Source organism: Dromaius novaehollandiae, chromosome 1 (assembly GCF_036370855.1).
Source record: "Dromaius novaehollandiae isolate bDroNov1 chromosome 1, bDroNov1.hap1, whole genome shotgun sequence".
NCBI lineage: Eukaryota > Metazoa > Chordata > Aves > Casuariiformes > Dromaiidae > Dromaius > Dromaius novaehollandiae.
The window spans coordinates 143,942,647-143,962,960 of record NC_088098.1 but is presented as its reverse complement, the minus strand read 5'-3'; the positions used below and the strand labels follow the sequence as shown (position 1 = coordinate 143,962,960).

Genomic DNA, 20,314 nt, shown 5'->3' with positions numbered 1-20,314 from the left:
ATTTCTCTGGCTAGTAAACACCTGGTAAAGTGTCCAAACAGCAGTAAAGAATGTACTCAGTATATCACTCAGTATATCATATATATATATTTGTCTACAAGACTTGTAAAATATTTGTTTTCCAAAGACGGAATTTTATTCATTGTTCTCTTCTTTGGTAACATGATCAGGACAGAGGTTTCAAATGGAATATGGACTCTGCAGTCCAAAGGCATAAAGGTCCCCACTGTGTTACATGCAATCTCCTAATTCTCTCATGATAGCCTTTTTCTCTGAAAACAGTCATCAGATTCCTGTCCTCCCTTACTACACGCTGAAGCTATCCCATATTCAGGCATATTTTCAATTTCTGTCCAGCTTTCTTGTTCCTCACAAAATATGCATCAAAGTTTTCACAAAGAAGCAACATCCTTTGCAGCAGAGACAGCTAGTTGTTTCAAACGATTAAAAAAAAATTAGACATTTTTATAGGCCATTAATCTAAAGCAGATTCATGGGACTTAGGGAATTAGTTAACTTAAAGCTATTGTGCATGCTCTAATTGCTATTCATCAAATTGTCAAAGATTTTTAATATACGGAATTACCACACAGACTAAAAGCTCTTGAAGTATGTCTCAATAGAAGAGGCCATCATTCTATAGTATCATTATCTGCTATTAATATTTCAATTAGAGAGCATCACCGAGTCCTCTGAAAAAATGGAACTGTTCACAAAATGAATTCCATTATTGATAGTGTTCCAGTAGTATGACACAATGTCCTAATTTTATTCCTACATCTAATTACCTCCCATGAATAGTTTTCCAAAATTTTAAAGGGAAAAGTTCATTTGATATAGAAATGCATGACTTCGGAGACTGAAATCTCCTAACCCTCTTTTTTTTCTAAGAATGAAGGCTAAGACTTCCTAGACACCACCTGGCATTTTGCGTAGACAGGTTATGATCTCACTCAAAAAGTATTCATCTAACCAGTAGTTCAAAGAGATTGATACACAGCAGTACACACTATCAGTCCTCCTAAGAACATCAAACACAAATACCAGCACTTTTCAGACATCAGCTCTAGCACAAACAGATTTCACACCTGCATTCTGCTTTTCCATTTTAACTGACCAGTGGATCAAGCTCAAATCAAATGGCCTCTCAATAGATCATTTAGTGTGAAACAGTCTTAGTGCAACACAGTCTTTCAAGGAATGATCGTGTGGGGTTTGCTTGTGTGTTTTTTAGGAAAATATACTCTGTTTATTAAGATAGAATTTATAGCCCAATTTTCATCACAAGAAGGCTGATAATCAAGCTCCTGCGCAGCTGATATATCTGCAGACATGTCTCAGAGGGTGAACCTTGCAAAGCCGATGGACTGCAGTTACCTACAGACAGCACTCATATTTAAACCCATACTAAACATCAGAAAGTTGCACCTACATTTAAATTCTGTTTGATGCTAAATAATTAAAATTATTTGAATAATTTTTTTTGAGAAACATAAAGCAATTTGTTGGGTAGCTCTCTGCTGTTTCCAATATTTCTCTCTCTAGGGCTTTTCCATGAACACAGAATGCCTGCACTTCAAACACATGCCTTACACTGTGCACTGAGTTCTCCTCAATTATTTGAGAGATGTCACCCTAAAATGCAGTTAGTATTCTACATGCCAGACTTAAATTTTCACACAGACTCTACGTTAATCATCGCCCAGGTAACACACTACCAGAACGCTCAACCAACCCACACTTTGCATTCAGAGGGGCTTCTCCGCTAGCTGAGATCTCTCCCTTTAGTAATACAGAAAGTAAGAGATGTGCAGATCCTCGTAGCGAGAGCAACGTGAGCCCTCCCTTCTCTGCAAGGTACACTAGCAGCTATTAGCACCTGTATATAAACACTGTATTTTATTGCATTTGAAGCTTTGAATTTTCCATACAGAAAATCTGGCAGCTTTCAGGGTTAAAAGGCCTTCATTTTTGTCAAGTAGCACCTCGCTCCAAAGGCACACCACAATATCTGGCTTACATATCTACATCCTGGCGTAGTTTGTGACCAACACTGTTGCATCAGCAAAAGCCCATAGTCTAGCTGCAGCTAGTGGTATTCCCTATTTTGCCTGGGGACACTGAAAGACGTTCTGCTGAATAAGCTGTTCTTCTGCAAGTGTGTTCCTGCTAATACATGTGGCACTTCTGCAAAAGGGTGTTTTGTCCAGTAGAGTAACCAGGAGTCTATCCAATGCCTTCAAAGCAAGCCACGTGCAGGTTTAACCTAGCGAAGGTTGGGGCTGAGATAAAAAAGAGGTAATTACAGTCAGTCCAGAGCCCGACAGTAATGATGTGCACACAAAGAGGGATACCCCAAAGAACCCACCAGCATCAGACCATCTGCACTGCTTTGATGACAATTATGTTTCTTCCAAAGGTGCGGGCATTTTACCAGCCCCAGATTTCCCCAGTCCTTTTGCTGCTGTATATGCCAGGAGCAAACAGGAAGAGTTCTCAGTATCTTTTCTTCCAAATCATGACAGACCAAGACATAGAAAAATATTTCCAACCGGTTTTGGCACAGACCCTGATTCATTTGCAACATCCAGACCATTTCTGCAAATCAGCTACAGACAGGCCAGCCACGGAGGGAGTCAGGGGGCTCTGGCCACTTCTTGGCACAGCCACATGACAGCTCACAGCCAGCTCATGCCGTCCGGCGTTAGACAGCCTGCCCGCTCACCGGAGCCTCAGCCTCATGGTTTCAACCTGTATCTGCAAAGCCCTCCACGAAACTATGCCCATGCTATTGGAGGCATCACATTTATGGCTCATGCTCTCATCACAAGTTGCCATAGCAAATCAGTTTCTCAGGTGGAGCAAAGCTTTTGGCTACAATACCGCGAGTAGCTAGATCGAGCTGAAGGCTCGCCACCCTCAGAGCAGTGTAAGCCAGACCCCTCTGGCCAGCAGGATTGTGCACCTGGGAGAAATCCAAAAAAGCCTGTGGAAAGGACCTAAACCTGCACCAGGAGGAGCAATGGCAGCAGATTTGCCACAGTAAAGGAGGGACTCAACAGAATTAAGCTCGTCTTTTAGAGCAGAGGGTAATGGGTTGAAAGAATCTGAATGGAATAAACTGGACCTTATTGAATTAGGATGTGTGTGTGTGAGTGTGTGTGTGTGTGTGTGTGAGTGTGTGTATACACATAAATATACACACTTTTTTGGAGGAAGAAAAATGATTTCCATTGGAAAAAAAATACAGTTTTCACTTGTGCCTGACTAGAATATCTTACATTTGGTTTTAACATGCAAATATTGAGCAAAAAAAAATTTTTTTAATCACTTTAAAAATGGAGGTGAAAGAGACAGATAGAAGATATGTTACATGCAATAGCAGAAATCCCAATAAAAGTCACTGAATAAGTACATAAACAAGTAAGAATGTATGTGATTGTACTATAACTCGAATGGCCACAGTCAAGCTAAAATCTGCACTAAAATTCCCCCCATATTTTGTTGTTTTGCAGTCACTTTTTCTTGTATCTTAAAAGATTTCTTTCCTCCCTGAGCTGTTGGATGATTACACACAGCAACAATAAAAGATCAACTGCAAAAATGAACCCAAGAGAAACTATAGAAAGAATATAGTTAAGCATGTAAAGTCAAGTACAAAGCATTTCTCTGCTAATTCCTACAAGGTACTCATCTCACATTACGGATGACAGTACATTCCACTTTCGAGATCTGTTTCAGAGCTGAGTTAGTTGCTCTTTAAATATCTGTATCACATGATTAGGAAGTACAACATCATCAAGATCAGATGGATTTTGCATTTCTTGACCTTTTTCCTACTAATTTTAGGCAGACTATTTAATGTTAAAATCACACACCATGTAATGGAATAAATCCAGTTATAACTGTGCAAGTAAGACCGCCATATAGGTGGAAACATTAATAAGCATGAAAACACTCTAACAGCAGAAGATTAGATGATATCTATATTCACACTGGATGACTTTATTCATTAACAATTTGCTATTCTGGAAAAATACGTTCAAGGAGCACTTGAATATCTGCTGTAAGAAGTATTTTACAGTGCAAGGATTTAATTTTTAGTTACCCAAGTTACATACAATTGCCAAATGCTAGCATTTACTGGGCTGAAGGCATTTTGCTTTCTGTGCTATATTCAGTAAAAAAGTTACAGACAAACTCATCTCTTCACTGAACCAGACCTGGCTTGCAAAAACTGCCGTGCCAGTAATGTTTTATTTAGGAAGTTGCTTTCATTCTGTGCAATATGTAGGCTGAGCATCACATCCTTTATAAGCCATTTGCAATAGTAGCCCTGACTTCTTTCAAGGACCACGTTCTGACCCCAAGTCATTAATAAATTCCTTAGCCAGGACAGGTTGACAGTTTTTATGTACAACTGTATAGTTTTGTTTTAAAAATAACCTGTTTAGCACAGAGAGCATCTTCTGTGCTGGATTTGTAGAGCCCTTGGTATACAGGCCCTAATATCAGTTGTTTCAGTATAAATTCCTACTATGAAGTATCACTCGCCTTTCACTGTAGCACACCAAGCCTGGGCCACTACTGGTGGCATTGAACTCTTGCCTGAGATGTTCTACTTAAAAACATCACAGTAGATTAAAAACTTAATTCCAAATTCTTTGAACACTCAAAATTCTCATTAACTTCAATCCATGACTTGTGTGTATAGGAAGTAGAGGCTTGAGATCCCAGATCAGAAGCTCGCCGAGCTACTTGGCTTTAATCTGCTGTGACTTCGTTTTCTCACATCAGTGAAACTAACGCTGTCACAACACAGGATTCAGTGCAGAATTTATAGGAGATGATTATTTTTTCATACAGTTTGAGAGTGTTTAGTCATATCACCATGTTAGCAATGTGTCACAAAGAAAAAAGTAAGTTTCCAACTGTTCCCTCAGGGTCCTCCTATGGAGACATTTCAGTGTATTTTTAAGGACCATGTTTCTTTTTTTCTTCAGGCTCATTTAAAACACTGAGCAGTGACATTCCCTCAGACAGTGAAGCAGCTACGGCTCAGAAAGCACACTCTGTCAGAAAATAGAAACACTGCAAAAAACAGAAGCAGACCAGAGCCAAGTTCTACCCTCGTCATTACGCAACTCTGAGTGCGTGTTGAGTAGGACGGGAGATGTAGTATTCTTACCCAAAGAATTTCCTGTGAAGCATCAAACCTCTCCTAGTGGAGTCAGTTAAAGCTTAAATATGGTGAAAGGAAAACAAACATTAAAATTGTATTTAAAATTATGACACACATTTTTAAAAAAAGCAAGTTTGGCTTGAAGCAAATGTTAGTCATACAAAATATTATTGCTTTTTTTTGGTTGTTTGTTTTAAGAATTACAGCTATCAAATACTTTTTTCCATGCTGGCGATAACTCCATTTAAACTTTTTATGATCCTTCAAATCTGTAGCTTTAATTCAATAATTTGTACAGTATGACGAAGCCACAAACCAAAAATCACAGTGTCTGTAATTACATCTGTAATTTAGAAACTGCAAGGGTGGGAAGCTTGGAACTGACAGAATACAATATTTGAAAACACCAACAGGGGAGTATATATACATATATATATATATACACACACACACACACACACATCCACACATATATATGGATACACACATTTATAATTATTACATTTCTACTGAATAACTGCCCGAATCTTGAATCTTGACCTGTCTGCAGGGTAAGTCAAAATCACATAAACTTGGTGAAAATATTTCATAAGTTCCCATGTATTCAATAAATTCAAAGCTATATCATAACCTATAAGCATCAAGAATTAACATGTCAGTGCCCATATAACTTCAATATTACTCCAGCTTTGAGTGACTGAACTCCAGGTAAAATACTTCTTTTGAAGTGAGGGGACAGTATTTGAATGGTCTAAATAAACTGGCATATTACAGTTCTACTGCAGAAAGATCTCTAAGAATAGAATCATGGGGTTTGTGGCTGTTTCCTTCTGCCTTCCGGCCTTGCAAAACTGTACTAGGCTGCTTCAATACTCACAGCTAAGCCAAGCAAGACTTCAGATTGTGCAACTTGTCCCATGCAAACGGACTCACACTGGAGTCACATCAGGTTCTCCGTGATGAGGACCTCCACTCATGCAATTGCCCTAGCAGTATGTCTTTAAGTCCTTCAGTCGCACTTCTATTTAATATTTCACAAGAAATACTAAATCACACCATGAGGAAAAGAGAGAGAAGGAAAAAGTAAATATACAATTGGAAGGGAAACATGGGGAGAAAAGATGCTACAACAAGGAATTTAGCAGCCAGAGGAAAGGAGCAACTTAATATTTTGCTGTTTTCTGTGAGATGCTATCTAGCCATCTCTGCACCAAAATGCTATAATGTCACAAACACGATGCACTGCTCCACTCTGAAATCAATCAGTACTTTAGCTGCATACACATTAAGCAAAAACCCAAGCTCCCACCTATAATATTAGATTTGCCGTTTTATTCTGTTGTGCATTAATAAGGAACAAGTTCCTGTTTATCAAGGAACAAAGGACCAAGGAATGGAAATGCTCATTCACATCTACTGAAATTGTTGATTATGCTCGTTAAGACTAAATAACCTAAACTGAAACACCAAGCAAGTAGAATAATGACTGGATAAAAGAAGGTTGCTCTTTCATTTGTATACTCACTGAAATATCATGGAACCTGTTCCACATTGCTATGATGTAAATAATAGAGCAGCAGAGGAGATGCTTTAACTTAAGCCTGAGAGTAACTCAGAATTTTACATAAAAATCATGTAGTTTCTTGCATTTCATATCCTCCCATTTCCTAAAGCAGGACATTCAAAATGGATTGCTAATATTAACCACCTAAATCTATATGTGGACACCTAAAGCAAGGAGTTTTGTTTTCTGAAATGCAGAGTATCTGAAGACTCTCACTGACTCCCTTTTAGGCCAAACTTGTATTACTTTAATCTTGGCCAAAAAATGAAAGAATCATTTTGTAGTCTCAGAGTTTGCAAGCCTATCACCCTACAACTTTATCATCTGCACTATGCTCTTCTCAGAACGATCAACCAAGAAAGAAACAGAATCGCGGGAAAAACCCTTACACATCATCTTCCTTTAAGCACCTGCAGACCAGAAAGCAGCTACAGCAGCACACAAACACATGGAAACACTACAGAGGAATCTATATCCCCTCTGTAGCACACAGCAGCTTTCCTAAACAGGCTAAAGAGAGGCCAGAAGCATAGCCAACAGATCAAAGATGCAAATTAAGCCGTATTGCTCACTGAAGGAAGAATTTACCAATCTCTGCTCACTCCAACCTATTTAGACATATGTAGATCTTGTGTCTCGGTAAAAGAAGAATTTTATCTTCTATCAACTCTAATACACAGCCAAAAAAGGCACAAAAACTATATGTAATACTCTTAGCAAGTGGTAAATAGCTTTTAACATTTTCTGGAATTTTTTCTTTCTGAAGAGAACTCTAAAATCTTTGTTAACATCAGCCAAAGGAATGGTGGGGGGGAGAGAAGAGGACACAAATGGTGGTTGTTTTGTCTGCAAGAGTCCAAAATAACTAGTTAATATCACCGCTTTAAGATTCCCTCATATTTTCACATATAACATGAACACAGTTGCTCTTTCCTGTCCTCATTGGGCATGCAGAAATCCCCTAGCAGCAATGCCATTCTTGCATTCATAACACTACAGAGCAAACTAAGTATCATCCTCAACCTACTGTTCACCAATATCTGTGAAAACAGTTAGAAAGCCACACACAATATGTGCGAACTTCTGCCTACTTTTACCATGTCTTAAAAACATGCAGATATTTTTGTATTCTTATACGTCTATTTACGGAAGTCAAATAGCAAATAAGAAAGCAAACACCAGCACTAATGCACAGGTTGCCTGTATAGGAAGTAAAACAGGATTTAAAATTAGTGACAAGAAAATATACACACTGCACACAAATCGCTCAACACAAGTTATCCATTCATCCATTGGATTAAGTCTTTGTCACTGTAGTACATGCTCCCTTGAGACTTCCCACATCTATGATCAGTAGCAAGTTTTTTAATCCTATGCGAATATGCATCTTCAGTAGACCAGAGAAATTGTGTAAAAGTTATCATTCAGCAACAGCCATTTTGGCCTGGGCATCCATATGTGAAACAACAGATTACAGCAAGAAATTGTTCTTCCCCTCTTCTCCATTATCTTATTATTTAAAAACACTACGTGTCTATTTTAGAGACCAGTGTTTTGAAGCTGACACAGCTCACAACTGGCTGTATGAAAACACTTAGAAGTGTGTAAAACATTTCTTTTACACAGTTCTGAAACATCAGATTATAAAAAGATTAGTAGTTTAGTAAATTTAAATGGTGTCACGATTTCAGGGCACCTATGTAAATAGACAGCAAGAGACTAAATAAAGACAGTTTTCTTAAATATTCTGTGTAAGAAAATGTAGTAAAAAATAACTACTCTTTTACGTGGAATTACACTACGAGTCTGACAGGTAGGTCAATGAAAGAGAACTGTTTTACTTTTCCAAAAATGCAAATTTTACTTTAAAGTCTTCACATATGCCATTCTAGATGATAAAAACTGAAGGAATTGCAGATTGCCTTTACATTTTTAGTATTTTTCCTACTCTCCTCCCTTTTCCTCAGCTTGAACAGAGAAACCAGATGGACCCACTTCCTATTTGTTCTCATTAATTAAGCAATAGAGTTTTTTAGATTTTAAATGTTATTGAATTCTTTCTGTTCACATATGTAAGTTCTGCTGTGTGTTCTGTAAATTTAAAATTGCAGCCCAACCACTGAATGTGCCCCATTACACAAACTCACATAAAACTGGACTACCATCCACAAAATAGAACCGTACGTTGTTTGTAAAAGTACTTTATTTTACGTGCACGTGCACATGCGCGCGCGCACACACACACACACACACACACACACACACACACACACACAAGAAACCTCTATTTAAGAAAATGAAGATTTCATCTGGAGCACTGTGTTTATGATACGAAACAGGATGTTTCTGGCATGAGATTTTCTGATGCTGACTTGACATCTTACTTGCTATAATTCTAAAAATCAACCACTGTAAACCTCATTGGTGACTCAAGGAAAAAAGCACACAAAAATAAAAAAGAATGAAACCCTGGTGTCTAGAAACTGAGAAATTCTCAGAGACACAAAATGGCTAAAACTGAAAAGCAAACCTTCTTAAGAAATAAATGATTAATTTCTCACTCATAAGTGCAAATATTTGGGGAAAATAACATATTCAGAAAATCCTATGTAGTCAAAGACATTACCTTTTTTTAAAAAAGAATACACCTTATTCTGCATTGCCTGGGGAATTACTGTTAAACGTAAGATCATATACATGCAACTATGGACAATTAGAATAATATTTTCAGCGTGCTAAATAAATCAAGGCAATTCATTTTCTTCAGATATGTCTAGATAAATTATTATACTATCATAGACATTTATGGCTGCATTTTAATCAGTCTTCTACCTATCAGTGCTAATAAAGAGAAATTTTTTTTTTAATTTTCAGTTAAAAACATCTACCTCTGACTCTGGTATACTTAAATGTTAAGAAGAGGGCTATCCAGGCCTGTTTCTGACTGTTGAATTTATGTGTACCTCTGGTCATGGTATTTATAAAAGTAAAACCATTGTAAATGTTATCCCCGAAATAGCTACCACATCGGAACTGTAGCTTAACTTCTATATAACGTCTTTATTTGAAAGCCACAGAACACTCTTTTCTATGTCAGCATTAAATACGTAAGTAATTGAACAATTACAAAGTTTCTCAGACACAGCTTTTCAGCCAAGAGCACAAATTACTATCATTTTACTCTAAAACATTTACCTTAAAAGCCAAACAACCAGAACAGCACAGATCTCATTTCTACCCTCATATGCAATAAGAATATGCAATAGCTGATTACACTTTTGACTCCAAGAATTTTTTTCTAGCTGTGCTGAGCTGGCAATTCCCCAGTATCTTCAACTGCATATAGTAAATTTTGTCCAGTTCAGCCATATATTCAAGGACACATCATTTCATGGGGAGGAATCTCTAGCTCTGTCTTTCTGAAGCACAGAAGTCATAGCCCCAGTGGACTATTTTAAACAAATGTTAAACCAGGTTATGTGCTTGAAAATCACCATCCTCCTGCTGTGGCTGGAAAAGCCTACCCAGCAAACTGCCCCAGCGAGCCCCCAGGAACCACAGCCACCTTCCCACCCAGCACAGCTCCGCAGGGCATCTCCTCCTTGCTGCTTCTGCCACCACCAGCCTGCCCAGACAATTTTAAGCACAGGCGCTACACAAATTGAAGTTCCTACATAAAAGCACTTTCCTAAGGCAGAATTTTACACATGTTCAGAGTGCATAGAAAGCTGGTTCCTCACTGGCTGCACGCCTCTGCACATCTTCTTTACATGGCTATAATTAACACAGAGAAGTGTAAGAAAGATAAAGTTGGATTTTGCACATGAAAGACATTGGAAATAAGTACTAATTGTAAAGCATGGAAAGCAGCATACACTGGCTCCAGCTAAAAGTCTTTTCAACTTCTCTGAAAAAACTACAAACAGTAGGTCTAATTACCACTTTGAAGTATTACAGATGGCAGCAGCACCACTTTTTTGAACTTTAAGCTTCTCTTTGGCAGAAAGGTAAATCAATACTATCGTGAATGGAAGTATCAAAATAAATGCTCAAAAATCATAACATTAACATTTCAGAATCTGAGGGAATCTCACTTAAAAATGGTTTCTGCAATGGCCTTAACATTTTTAAAAGGATAAATCAAATCTGATCATTAAAAAAAAGTGTTTTAAACACAAGATAAGCTGTCAGTGCTCTGTATTTTTATAGTAAACTTCAGTACCTTTGTGTCATTTTAACCCAGCCACAGGAATGCCGAGAACAATTGTAGCTAAGACAAACAGTAAAAATCTATTTAATTGATTTTTATTGTTCAAGCTGTAAAATGACAGCATTATCCAGAAAATGTAGAGATGTGTTTTGAAATTCCAGTTCAAATAATATGAAGTCACTGCTTTAATGCTTTAATGATGGGCTTTGAAGGCAGACAAAAAACAGTGCTGAATCTTCAACATGAATAATTTCTTTTCTTTTTTTTTTTTTTTTAATTCTGTGCTTTAACTACATCCCCTAAAACACATCTTGAATTTTGCAGAGGACTACTAATTCAGAGGAAATATGGTGAGACAGACCACACAATTTCAGCCTGCAAAAAAAAAAAAAAAAAAAAAAAAAAAAAAAAAAAAAAAAAGAAAGAAACAGCCACAAAACTTAACAAAGTGGGAGCCAAAGCAAGAGAGTCTTCTCAGCATAACACAAAAAGATGGTCTATGCTACAGAACATTGCACCAACAGAAACAGGATCACCAGTTCTTTGAATGAGATGATCCCCTGAGAAGAACATGCAAAAATTGAGACTGCTGGGAAGGAGTAAGGTGTACAGAGTTTAAAATGCAAGTTTTCCAGGCTACGATATTCTTTAACCAGTTATCTTGGGATATATAAAGTACACTGCTTCTACCTTAAAATTCCTATGCTTTCCCTCCCTCAGAAACCATGTCCTCAGTCAGCCCCTTCTTTGTAAGCTATCATGTGAAAAGGACAAGGTCAAGTAGAACAACACCTAACATTTAAGTTTCCATAAGTCCTATAAAATACTACAACTAGCCAATGAGTGTAAGTTTCCTCTGCCTTTAATATTCCTGTCTGTGTACAAAGGTTCCCATAAAGCTACCTGCACCACTGTTGATACTAATGAAGCAGAAACTGCCAAATGTAACACGAGCAGGCAAAGAGCATTGAATAAACGTCTACTGGAGTTCATCTTAGTCATCTGCATATTAAAAAGCATAGACAATTGTATCTTACTTTTTTTTTCCATGAGAGTTTTTGTTTGAGTTTGGTTCACGGCTGATTTTGATTTTGGGAGGAGAGACAGCTCTGCGGGTGGATTTGGCCAGATCACGCTCCCCTCTGCAGCCCCAGGGTGCAAGGGGCACGGCGGCAGGGAGTCACGCCATGCTCGGCTCATTACAGAGGCATTTTCCTTGGGATACATCTATCAGCCCTATCGCCAATCGCACCTCTCACTCAGTGCATTTATCCCCCGCATTTCACCTGGTTTCACAGATGGCAAAACAAACTACAGAGTCATACCAGGAGTCTGCTTCAGACAGCTCTCTATCCCACAGATCATCCTGCTCCAAATTCCTGGAATAGGCTCAAAATGATCCAAGCTCTTCTTTACTGTGATAAAATTAACATAAAGCTAAATAGCAGAAGTATTGTGTATATCCTAGCCTCTCCTGCTTTGAAATATTATTTAAGTTATTCACTTGGGTGCAGAAAACATTTTTTTTAAGAAGACATGGCAACACAGGGCTGTAATTTCAGTACAATCCCTGATATATCACTACAGCTGAAACATAAAATACTATGCCCTTTCCCCAAATAATCTATAACTTCAAAATCAGAAACCCATTATGATGTATATCTCTGTCCTTAATTTAAACTGAGGAATCTCATATACAATTTGCTGAAAAAATCCTCTTCAACTTCATCCTGGTTTTGGGGATTCCTTTTTTCTTTGCAGTACTCTCTCATGACACAGAAAGGTGAAATGTATTTAAAGATTAGTGTTTCAGAGAAAAGTCCTTTTAGTTCCATTCTTAATCCTACCATAGAGTTTTAATCCTGAATTGTAAATATTGAGCTTGGTTAGCAAAAGGCAATTCTTCTTCTTTTGACATAAAATATATATTTTGAAAGAGTATTTAAAAATTCACTTTTTCCAGTATGAAAGTATTCAAAAGTTGAAGTCCCTCTACTGCGTCTCAAAGAGATGTCTCAGCTGTGCCAAAAAGAACAGGAAACATTAGGCCAAGGATTCAAATTAGCTGTTAAGAAACACCAACATCATTCTGAATTAATAGCGAAACTTGAAATGTATTCTAGGCCCACCCTTGGCAATAACAACCCGTTTTACTCACGTTGTAACAATATTTAAAATAGCTCTGCAACTTTGTTTCTTCACCCAGCTAGACAACAGAAAATACGTTAAATGAAAAACTTCACACGCTTTTAAGCAAGAGAAACTGTCTAAACTTCCAACATTTTTCATCTTCATATTTTTAATCCAAAAGATTTATACAGCATTTTTTAAAAATAACTTACAGCATCAAAAGGAAAATAAATGCATAGCTTCAAAATCTTAGAATATAACCTCCCCTTGTTGCAGAAGAGTTCAAAGTCATAAAGTGCTGTAGATATGAACACACATCAGACAAATAATCTAGTAACTAACTTATTTTTCTGGTTTATTTAACAATATTCCAAGCTTAGAACATTAAATAAAAATCTCACAGACAATGGGTAGGACTAACAATGGCTTTGTTCTTTTTTTTTCTTTTTCTTTTTTTAAAAGAATGCTGAGACATATCAATTGAACCAACTATAGTTTTATTTTGGATACCAAAAAATAAAAAGAAGCTAGAAGGAAGAGAATAGTGCACTGCCCTGGTCTCAGTAAAACTGCTTAAGGAGCAAGCCATAAGCTGAACTGTGTACTTTTAGCCCTAGGAAGATGAAGATGGATACAGGACTTGGATACTGCCAATACAGGTGAGCTGAATTCAGACCTGGAGATTCATGCTCTGCTCACTCTGGTATTCTCTACCTTGATTTCAATTTTAAATTACACTAGTATAAGAGAAGATCTGTATGTCTTGTCCTAGCACTTGTGCAGCTCCTTGAAGGCCAACATTAGTAGTAGCAGGTGGCCGTGGTGAAAATGAACACAACTGACACCAGCTGGCATTCAATGGACATACAAAACAAAAAGGGTTTCTTAAATACTGTAGGGGTGTAACAGGAACTCAGGTGGCATAAAAAGGGACCTGCTATATCTTGCTGCGTCCCGTTGTTTGACTGTGCTACCCTCACAGACAATCTACGCTTCCTTCTGGTTTTAGGCCAAGCCTTTGTTCTGCATCGTGGGTAATCACAGACACCTCTTCAGTGCACACACAGAGTAGTAACATTCAAAATAATACACTGTGCAGGTACTTCGTACAAATGCAAATGAATTTTCAGAGGGCTGGACAATGAAAATTCAAGCTTACTGACAGCCAAATCTGTGCCACATCAGCTCTTAAACTCATTTTTCCTAGGCTTAAACTTGCCAGGTAGTTCACTACTACTTACTTCACTGCTCCTTTATTTTAAAATTCATCCTTCCCTCCCCCCTACCCTTCCCACATGTACTGGCAAAAGAAAATAAAGAGGCCTTAAACTTGTAAGAACTATTAAAGCAAAATACAAACAAGCAGTTTACTAATATATTAAATTCCATTGTAATTCTCATTTTTGTATGTTCCTTCTAGCCAGGCCCTTTCTATAACCAAACATCTGAGGAGATCAGATGATGATAAACTTTAAATTTTCTCCCACAAAATAATAATGACCAGTCTCCAATAGATCTCTCTCCAAAAAAGTTGTGCTTAATATAATCATAGACACTTAACATAAATATGCAAAATCACTCTTAGGCTTTCACACTGCCAGCCATTACCAGGACGCCTAAGACACATATGCATGTTTGTGTTTAACAGCATAATCATTGAGACAGCCACAGAAGAGCAAATTTAAATCAGTTCTTTGCAACTAGGCACAGAATTTCAAAAGTTTTCTCATTTACATCTTTGTACGCCTTTATAAACTAATAGGAAATATTGGCATTTAATTCCGGGAGAATGGCCCTCCCCAAACAGCTCTAGCTGGGAGATTTTTGAGGGGGGGCAGACACAAATAACAAATATAAAACCACAAGAAAACCTTGACCATTACTGGACAATGTCAAAAGTCCCTCTCCATACCTCATACAAAAATGTTGGCTGTCATCCCACTCTGTGCCAAGTGCGAACTATAATCCTGTTCACAATCTGCAGTACTTTGTAAGAGCTGGGTTTTTTTCTTTTTTTCTTTTTTTTTTTTTTTTTTTTTTTTTGCTATGTTCTCGAAAGGGCTTAAAACATTTAGGCATACAGAAACAAAGGGAGCAATTAGAACACACAACAACTAATTGGAAACAGTACTCTAACATTTGACTGGAAGAGAGTCCACTAAAGTCCATTCCACAAACTGAATCCAAAGAGAGACAGGAGAAAAAAAACTTTAAGTGCTAACATAATAAGAAACAAATTTAAAGAGTCACTAAATACATGTGGGGAAATAGAGGGGTCCCCTCATTTAAATATATTTACATAATATTAAAGCTATTTATTTTACTTTTCTTGCCAACAAAATTTCCTAGCTACCCTGGGCAAAGTCCCCATTTAAATTAAAGGTAAATACTTTATAAAATACACACATTAATAGAGCCATGGCCCTTACAAGTTTTTCAACCCCTCTTTCTATTCTTCCATTTTTAAGGGGCCTGATTTCTTCGCTGCCTTGCACCTCATGGAATTATCTGTAACACTTGTACAAAGTGAACACGACACAACACTGCCTTGATCCAGTGTACTTCATAATCACTTTGTAAAAGCACAAGAGACTACGATCAGCGCTTGCCTAGACAAAAAAGGCTTTGCCATTTAGCTGCTAGAGTTAAATGGTAAAACCTGACTGATGTGGATGCAACAATACCAGTTTAAAAATGTTTATATCATTTACATCATGCTGGAAAGAAAATAAATTATCCCAGTAGAAGTGCATCCACAATACAGCCTATGCCAGCATAACAGTAGCAGTTAAAATGATAATACATCGCTCCCCTAATTGACACAGTTATATCAGTTGAATTTTTCTAGCATAGACCAGGCCTAAGATATGAGGTAGTGAAAAAGAAAATCAGGCTCAACATCTTTTTATCTATTCTATAGCATTGATACACTCTAAAAATCTTTGCTGCTCTGATCTATGGATTTTAAAAATAATGTCTTAAAATCCAAAATTTAAAGCTAACATCCTAAGCCACACAGGATTTATATGTGGAGGCATGAATATTAAAAACTCCCTTGCTTAGGGTCTTAATTCAGGAAAATATTTTTATTATAGAAAGCACATAAGCATGTGTTTATGTCCCATTGAAGTAAGTGGAAATGAAGCACATGGATAAGTGCTTTCTGAAATCTGGGCCACAGTCAGGAATCATGGTCTTTGTAGAATTTATTTCCTCATTCATTTCAGTGCTGTTTAATCACAAGTCATTCATGTTTTAAGACAGTGGGAAAAACATAGACAATGGAAGCTAAATCAAGTTTGTTACAACTGTTCAATATTTACAGCATCCATAGCATCAAACAGAAGTATTTTTGGTAACTTAAGACAAATACCTTTTTTGTTATTAAATGTACCGTGATAGTCCTGTTAAACAAACCCACTGTCACGGATGTTAAAGAAACTGTTGTTTACATTTACCGAGTCATTCAAATTAAAAATCTGTTCCTGTTCCAAACCCCACTCCCCTTCGTCTTCATCTTCTGGTTCTGCCTCAGACCCATTCCGAGTGTTTTCATACAAAAAGATCTGCTCATCCACATGAGCTGGGGCTAACCGGTTTCTCTTAGCACTTACAACATTAGCAGAAGAACCAAAAAGGCGTTCGGGAAAGACCCTTGTGGCCAGAATACACCAGTATTTCTGAAGAACCTTTGGTAAAACCGGAAACAGTGCTAATCTATCAGACCACCACTTTAGTGGATCTTCATTCAAACCAAGGACCTTTTGTGACTTAAAGTTGCTCAATTCCTCAACAATCTGAGCATGCCATTCCTCCTGGTCTTCTACACCTCCTGTCTGGCAAAAGATCTCTGCAAGCATATTGTTGATTACACTAGTAGGAGGAGGAGTTGAGGAGATTATTATTTTTTTCACAGGGGGCTCTTCTGAAACTGCAAAAAACTTTTCTTCAGTCCTAAAGGTGTTTTCTTTTACTTTCTCCAAAAGGCTTTTTGCTTCTTCCACCACTCTGTTTTCAACCTGCTGTCGCTCAAATGCCGAAAGAAAAGGCAGTTTTTTGTATCGAGGATCCAGGAAAGTTGCAACATTGAGAAACATGTCTATTTCAGGGGTGTGCTGGTAGGTGGTGGACAGCTCTTTCGCTATTACTTCCTTTGCCATGCTGATCTCTTTCAAATCATTCTCTTTGATGTTCAGTGTAGTGTTGAGAAGCATGTGGAGAAGCGGCTTCACCATACTTATCGTTGGGTACTTGGAGGCGGACATCATCTCTGCAACCTGCTTGAAAGGTTGCAACAGCTCCACCAGGCCTTCGATTGTATTCCACTCACTGGCCTCCAGCATGAGGTGGTGGTTATTGCTGTCCTCCACAAGAACCGCTGCAATGACAAACTGCTGCTCCTTAAGACGCTGCAACATAGCAAGCGTGCTTCCCCACCAGGAAACACGATCGCTTACGAGCATACAGTGGAGAATATTTTGCTGCTTCTGCTTCTCGCTCAGCATATACATTGCTACTGTAGACTGCTGAAAATATTCCACCAGCTTTCGGCACCTGGCAAGAAGGCTGCACAGTTTGGGGAGCTGAAAAGCCTGTTGTATTCCTGCATTAAAAGTGTGCCCCAAACAAGGCATCTGTACTGGAATATCTAGAAGAGAGCAAGCTTTCACAATGTCTTTACCATAATCTGTTGTAGCACCAAAGACTTTTGTATTGATCCCCCATTCAATGAAGGTTTCATAAAGGACTCGTGTAATAGTCTCTGCAGTATTATCCTCTGGTACTTCAAATGTTTTTAAACACCGGGAGTTAACAGCCAGGCAGTTAGAAGGACTACTGCTGAGAAAATGAACCGCAACTGTTACATATGACCTGTTCTGGTTTTCACTCCTCCACATGTCTGTAGATATGCCACACCACAGAACTTCAGTGAGCTCCTTTAATACAATTTCTCTAATAGCATTGTATTTTTCAGGAATAGCTTTTGTACAGAAATACTTCCGGCTAGGAAGTTCATACCTGGGATCAGCTGTTCTCAAGAGGGCCTTGAATGTGGGTTCATCAACAATAGAGGCAGGATACATGCCCTCGCAAATTAAGCTGATGACCGCAGATGTCAGTTCTTGATGCTTTTTGTTTTCATAGTTCTGGTAGGTCTTCATAATCAGATTATCTTGAACAACCTGCTGCGATGATTCTGGCTTGATTTTTGAAAAGGCAGTAGCAAAGGCTTCCCTCATCTGCTCAGTGTTACTTTTCACAAACTCGCAGAACTCATCAGGGTGATTTTTCTCAAGGTGGTATGAAAGGTTGGAAGTGTTTCCTGAATAGGCGATCTGTGCCATGCAAATACGGCAGTAGATTTTCTTCCACTGTAATATGCATCCTTCTGCATTGGTATCAAACCCAAAGTACTTCCATACTTTACTCTTTGCTCTCGGATGAGCTACTAACTTTAGGTCTGATGGGGAACCTTCTAAACTTTTATTCTCCATTGCTTCTTGGCCACCGTTCCACCTTTTGATCCTTCACTCATTAATGAGTACCTGATAAAGGCAGTAAGATAAAGATACAATGAGAAAGCACAAGTCTGACCACACTTAACTATGTGAAAACAGTGTTTCTGTGAATATACCAAGAAACCTACCTTACTAATTAAATTTGCAAATTTAAAGATGAGATTTGCAGGAAGTGTGACCTACAAGAAGCCCATTAGAATGTCAAAAATTAAAAAGATTTTTAATATATCACATTCTGCTGTGAAACTGAGCTAGAAGATCTGAGAACATCTTGATTCTGGAATTGCATAATTCTTGGTAGAGAAAGTGTAACAATCACCATGGAGCTGACACATTATTGTCACACAAACCAGATCATTTACTACAGGATTTCCCTCTCCCTTAAGTTATAGTTAGAGCTAAATCAACACCCTCCTGCCTAAGAGTTACTGAACTCCACTACTAACATTTATTTCAAATGAAACTTGATACTGAAGGAGCAAAGGTTTTATTGTCTGTTTATTTTGAAAGAAGTTTGTTAGCTTGATGTAACTGTGCTGGGGTTAGTTTTTAAAAAAAAACTTGTCATGCAAATCATGGCATTAATCCTGCTCCTCTGAAATTTAAAGATGTTTTCTGATTGAAAGAAAAGGAAACAGAATTTGAACCTACATGCAGAGCAACAATATGCATTTGAAACCTTTCCTGTTCTTCTCTTTCAGAAATCAAAGCAACCTCCTGAACTACTGGTTCACAGTCTTGGTTCCTGGAATAACAGTGCATTATAATTACAGGAAAAGGCATATGGGTAACCACTAATAAATGTTATTAAGCACACCAGTTAGAAAATATATTTACTGGGGGTTTTTTTCAAAAGACTAAAGACTTGGGGGTGAGTGGGATGACATTCTAGAGAAGAGTGCAGTGATAAGGCAAGACTTTGCAATCTGTAACTAAAAATCCATACAGGAAAGTATTTCTTGTGCAAGTAGTCAAAAGCGAGTGGTATGTAAGGCCTACAGTGTCTCCGGCTATGGTGCAGGCAACCACGTGCCAGAGTTTATTTCTCGATACCAATAAGTCAAGCAGCAGAACAACACGGCTGCACACTGACAATTCTCTATTTTCCTTCCACAACATTAGTCTAGCTATAGTGAGCACAGCATGCCCTTCTTGAGGAGCTTGGCCAGAATCAGGAAGGAGAAGGAAGCCCTCAGTTAAACACTGATGTGACCTTCTATATGAAACTCCAGAGGAAGAGCAGAACAGAAACTGAAAGAGCATTCGTGCAGCCAGCCTGAGAGCAATGGGATTGCTCCCTGCTTTGCTCATCAGGGGCTGCATGTGCCAGAAAACCCTGGGTTAAATATTGGCTGGTAGGAGGAGGAAGAAAGGACCTGGCTTCTTCAAACTTGCTGGAGGGGAATATCCCACAGAACTTCATATGTGCAAGTTTTTCCCGGAGGGTTTTCTGCTGTTGAGGAGCATTGAGAAAAAAGAAAAAAAAAGATGTTTCTCCCTTGAACTATCATAGATATTTTACAGAATTTTGTGAATTTCTTGAATGAAAAAAAAAACAAAGACAGGTTTACCAAGATTAAACATATTTATTTAAACAAAACTGCTGGTTTAGAATCTGAGTGAGACACATAGGGTAACTATTTTGTCAGACTTGTTTTCAGTATTTATATCTAAAGATTTACTTCTGGGTGCAGATCTTTTGGGGGAAG

At 38.0% G+C, this 20,314-nt stretch overlaps 1 protein-coding gene across 3 annotated transcripts in view; it reads right to left on the bottom strand.

Annotated features, from left to right (window-relative positions):
• Positions 1–20,314, bottom strand: part of ZBED1 (zinc finger BED-type containing 1) — a 174,048-nt gene that overhangs the window by 147,458 nt on the left and 6,276 nt on the right. For 2 of the 3 annotated variants that reach the window (XM_064501168.1, XM_026102358.2), the window contains exon 2: positions 13,238–18,632. The exons of the other annotated variant lie outside the window; for it this stretch is intronic. In XM_064501168.1, coding sequence (XP_064357238.1) covers positions 16,494–18,581 — 2,088 coding nt within the window. In that variant the 5' untranslated portion in view covers positions 18,582–18,632 and the 3' untranslated portion in view covers positions 13,238–16,493. Of the gene's footprint in view, positions 1–13,237; positions 18,633–20,314 lie in introns of those variants that run through there. 3 annotated transcript variants of the gene reach the window in all.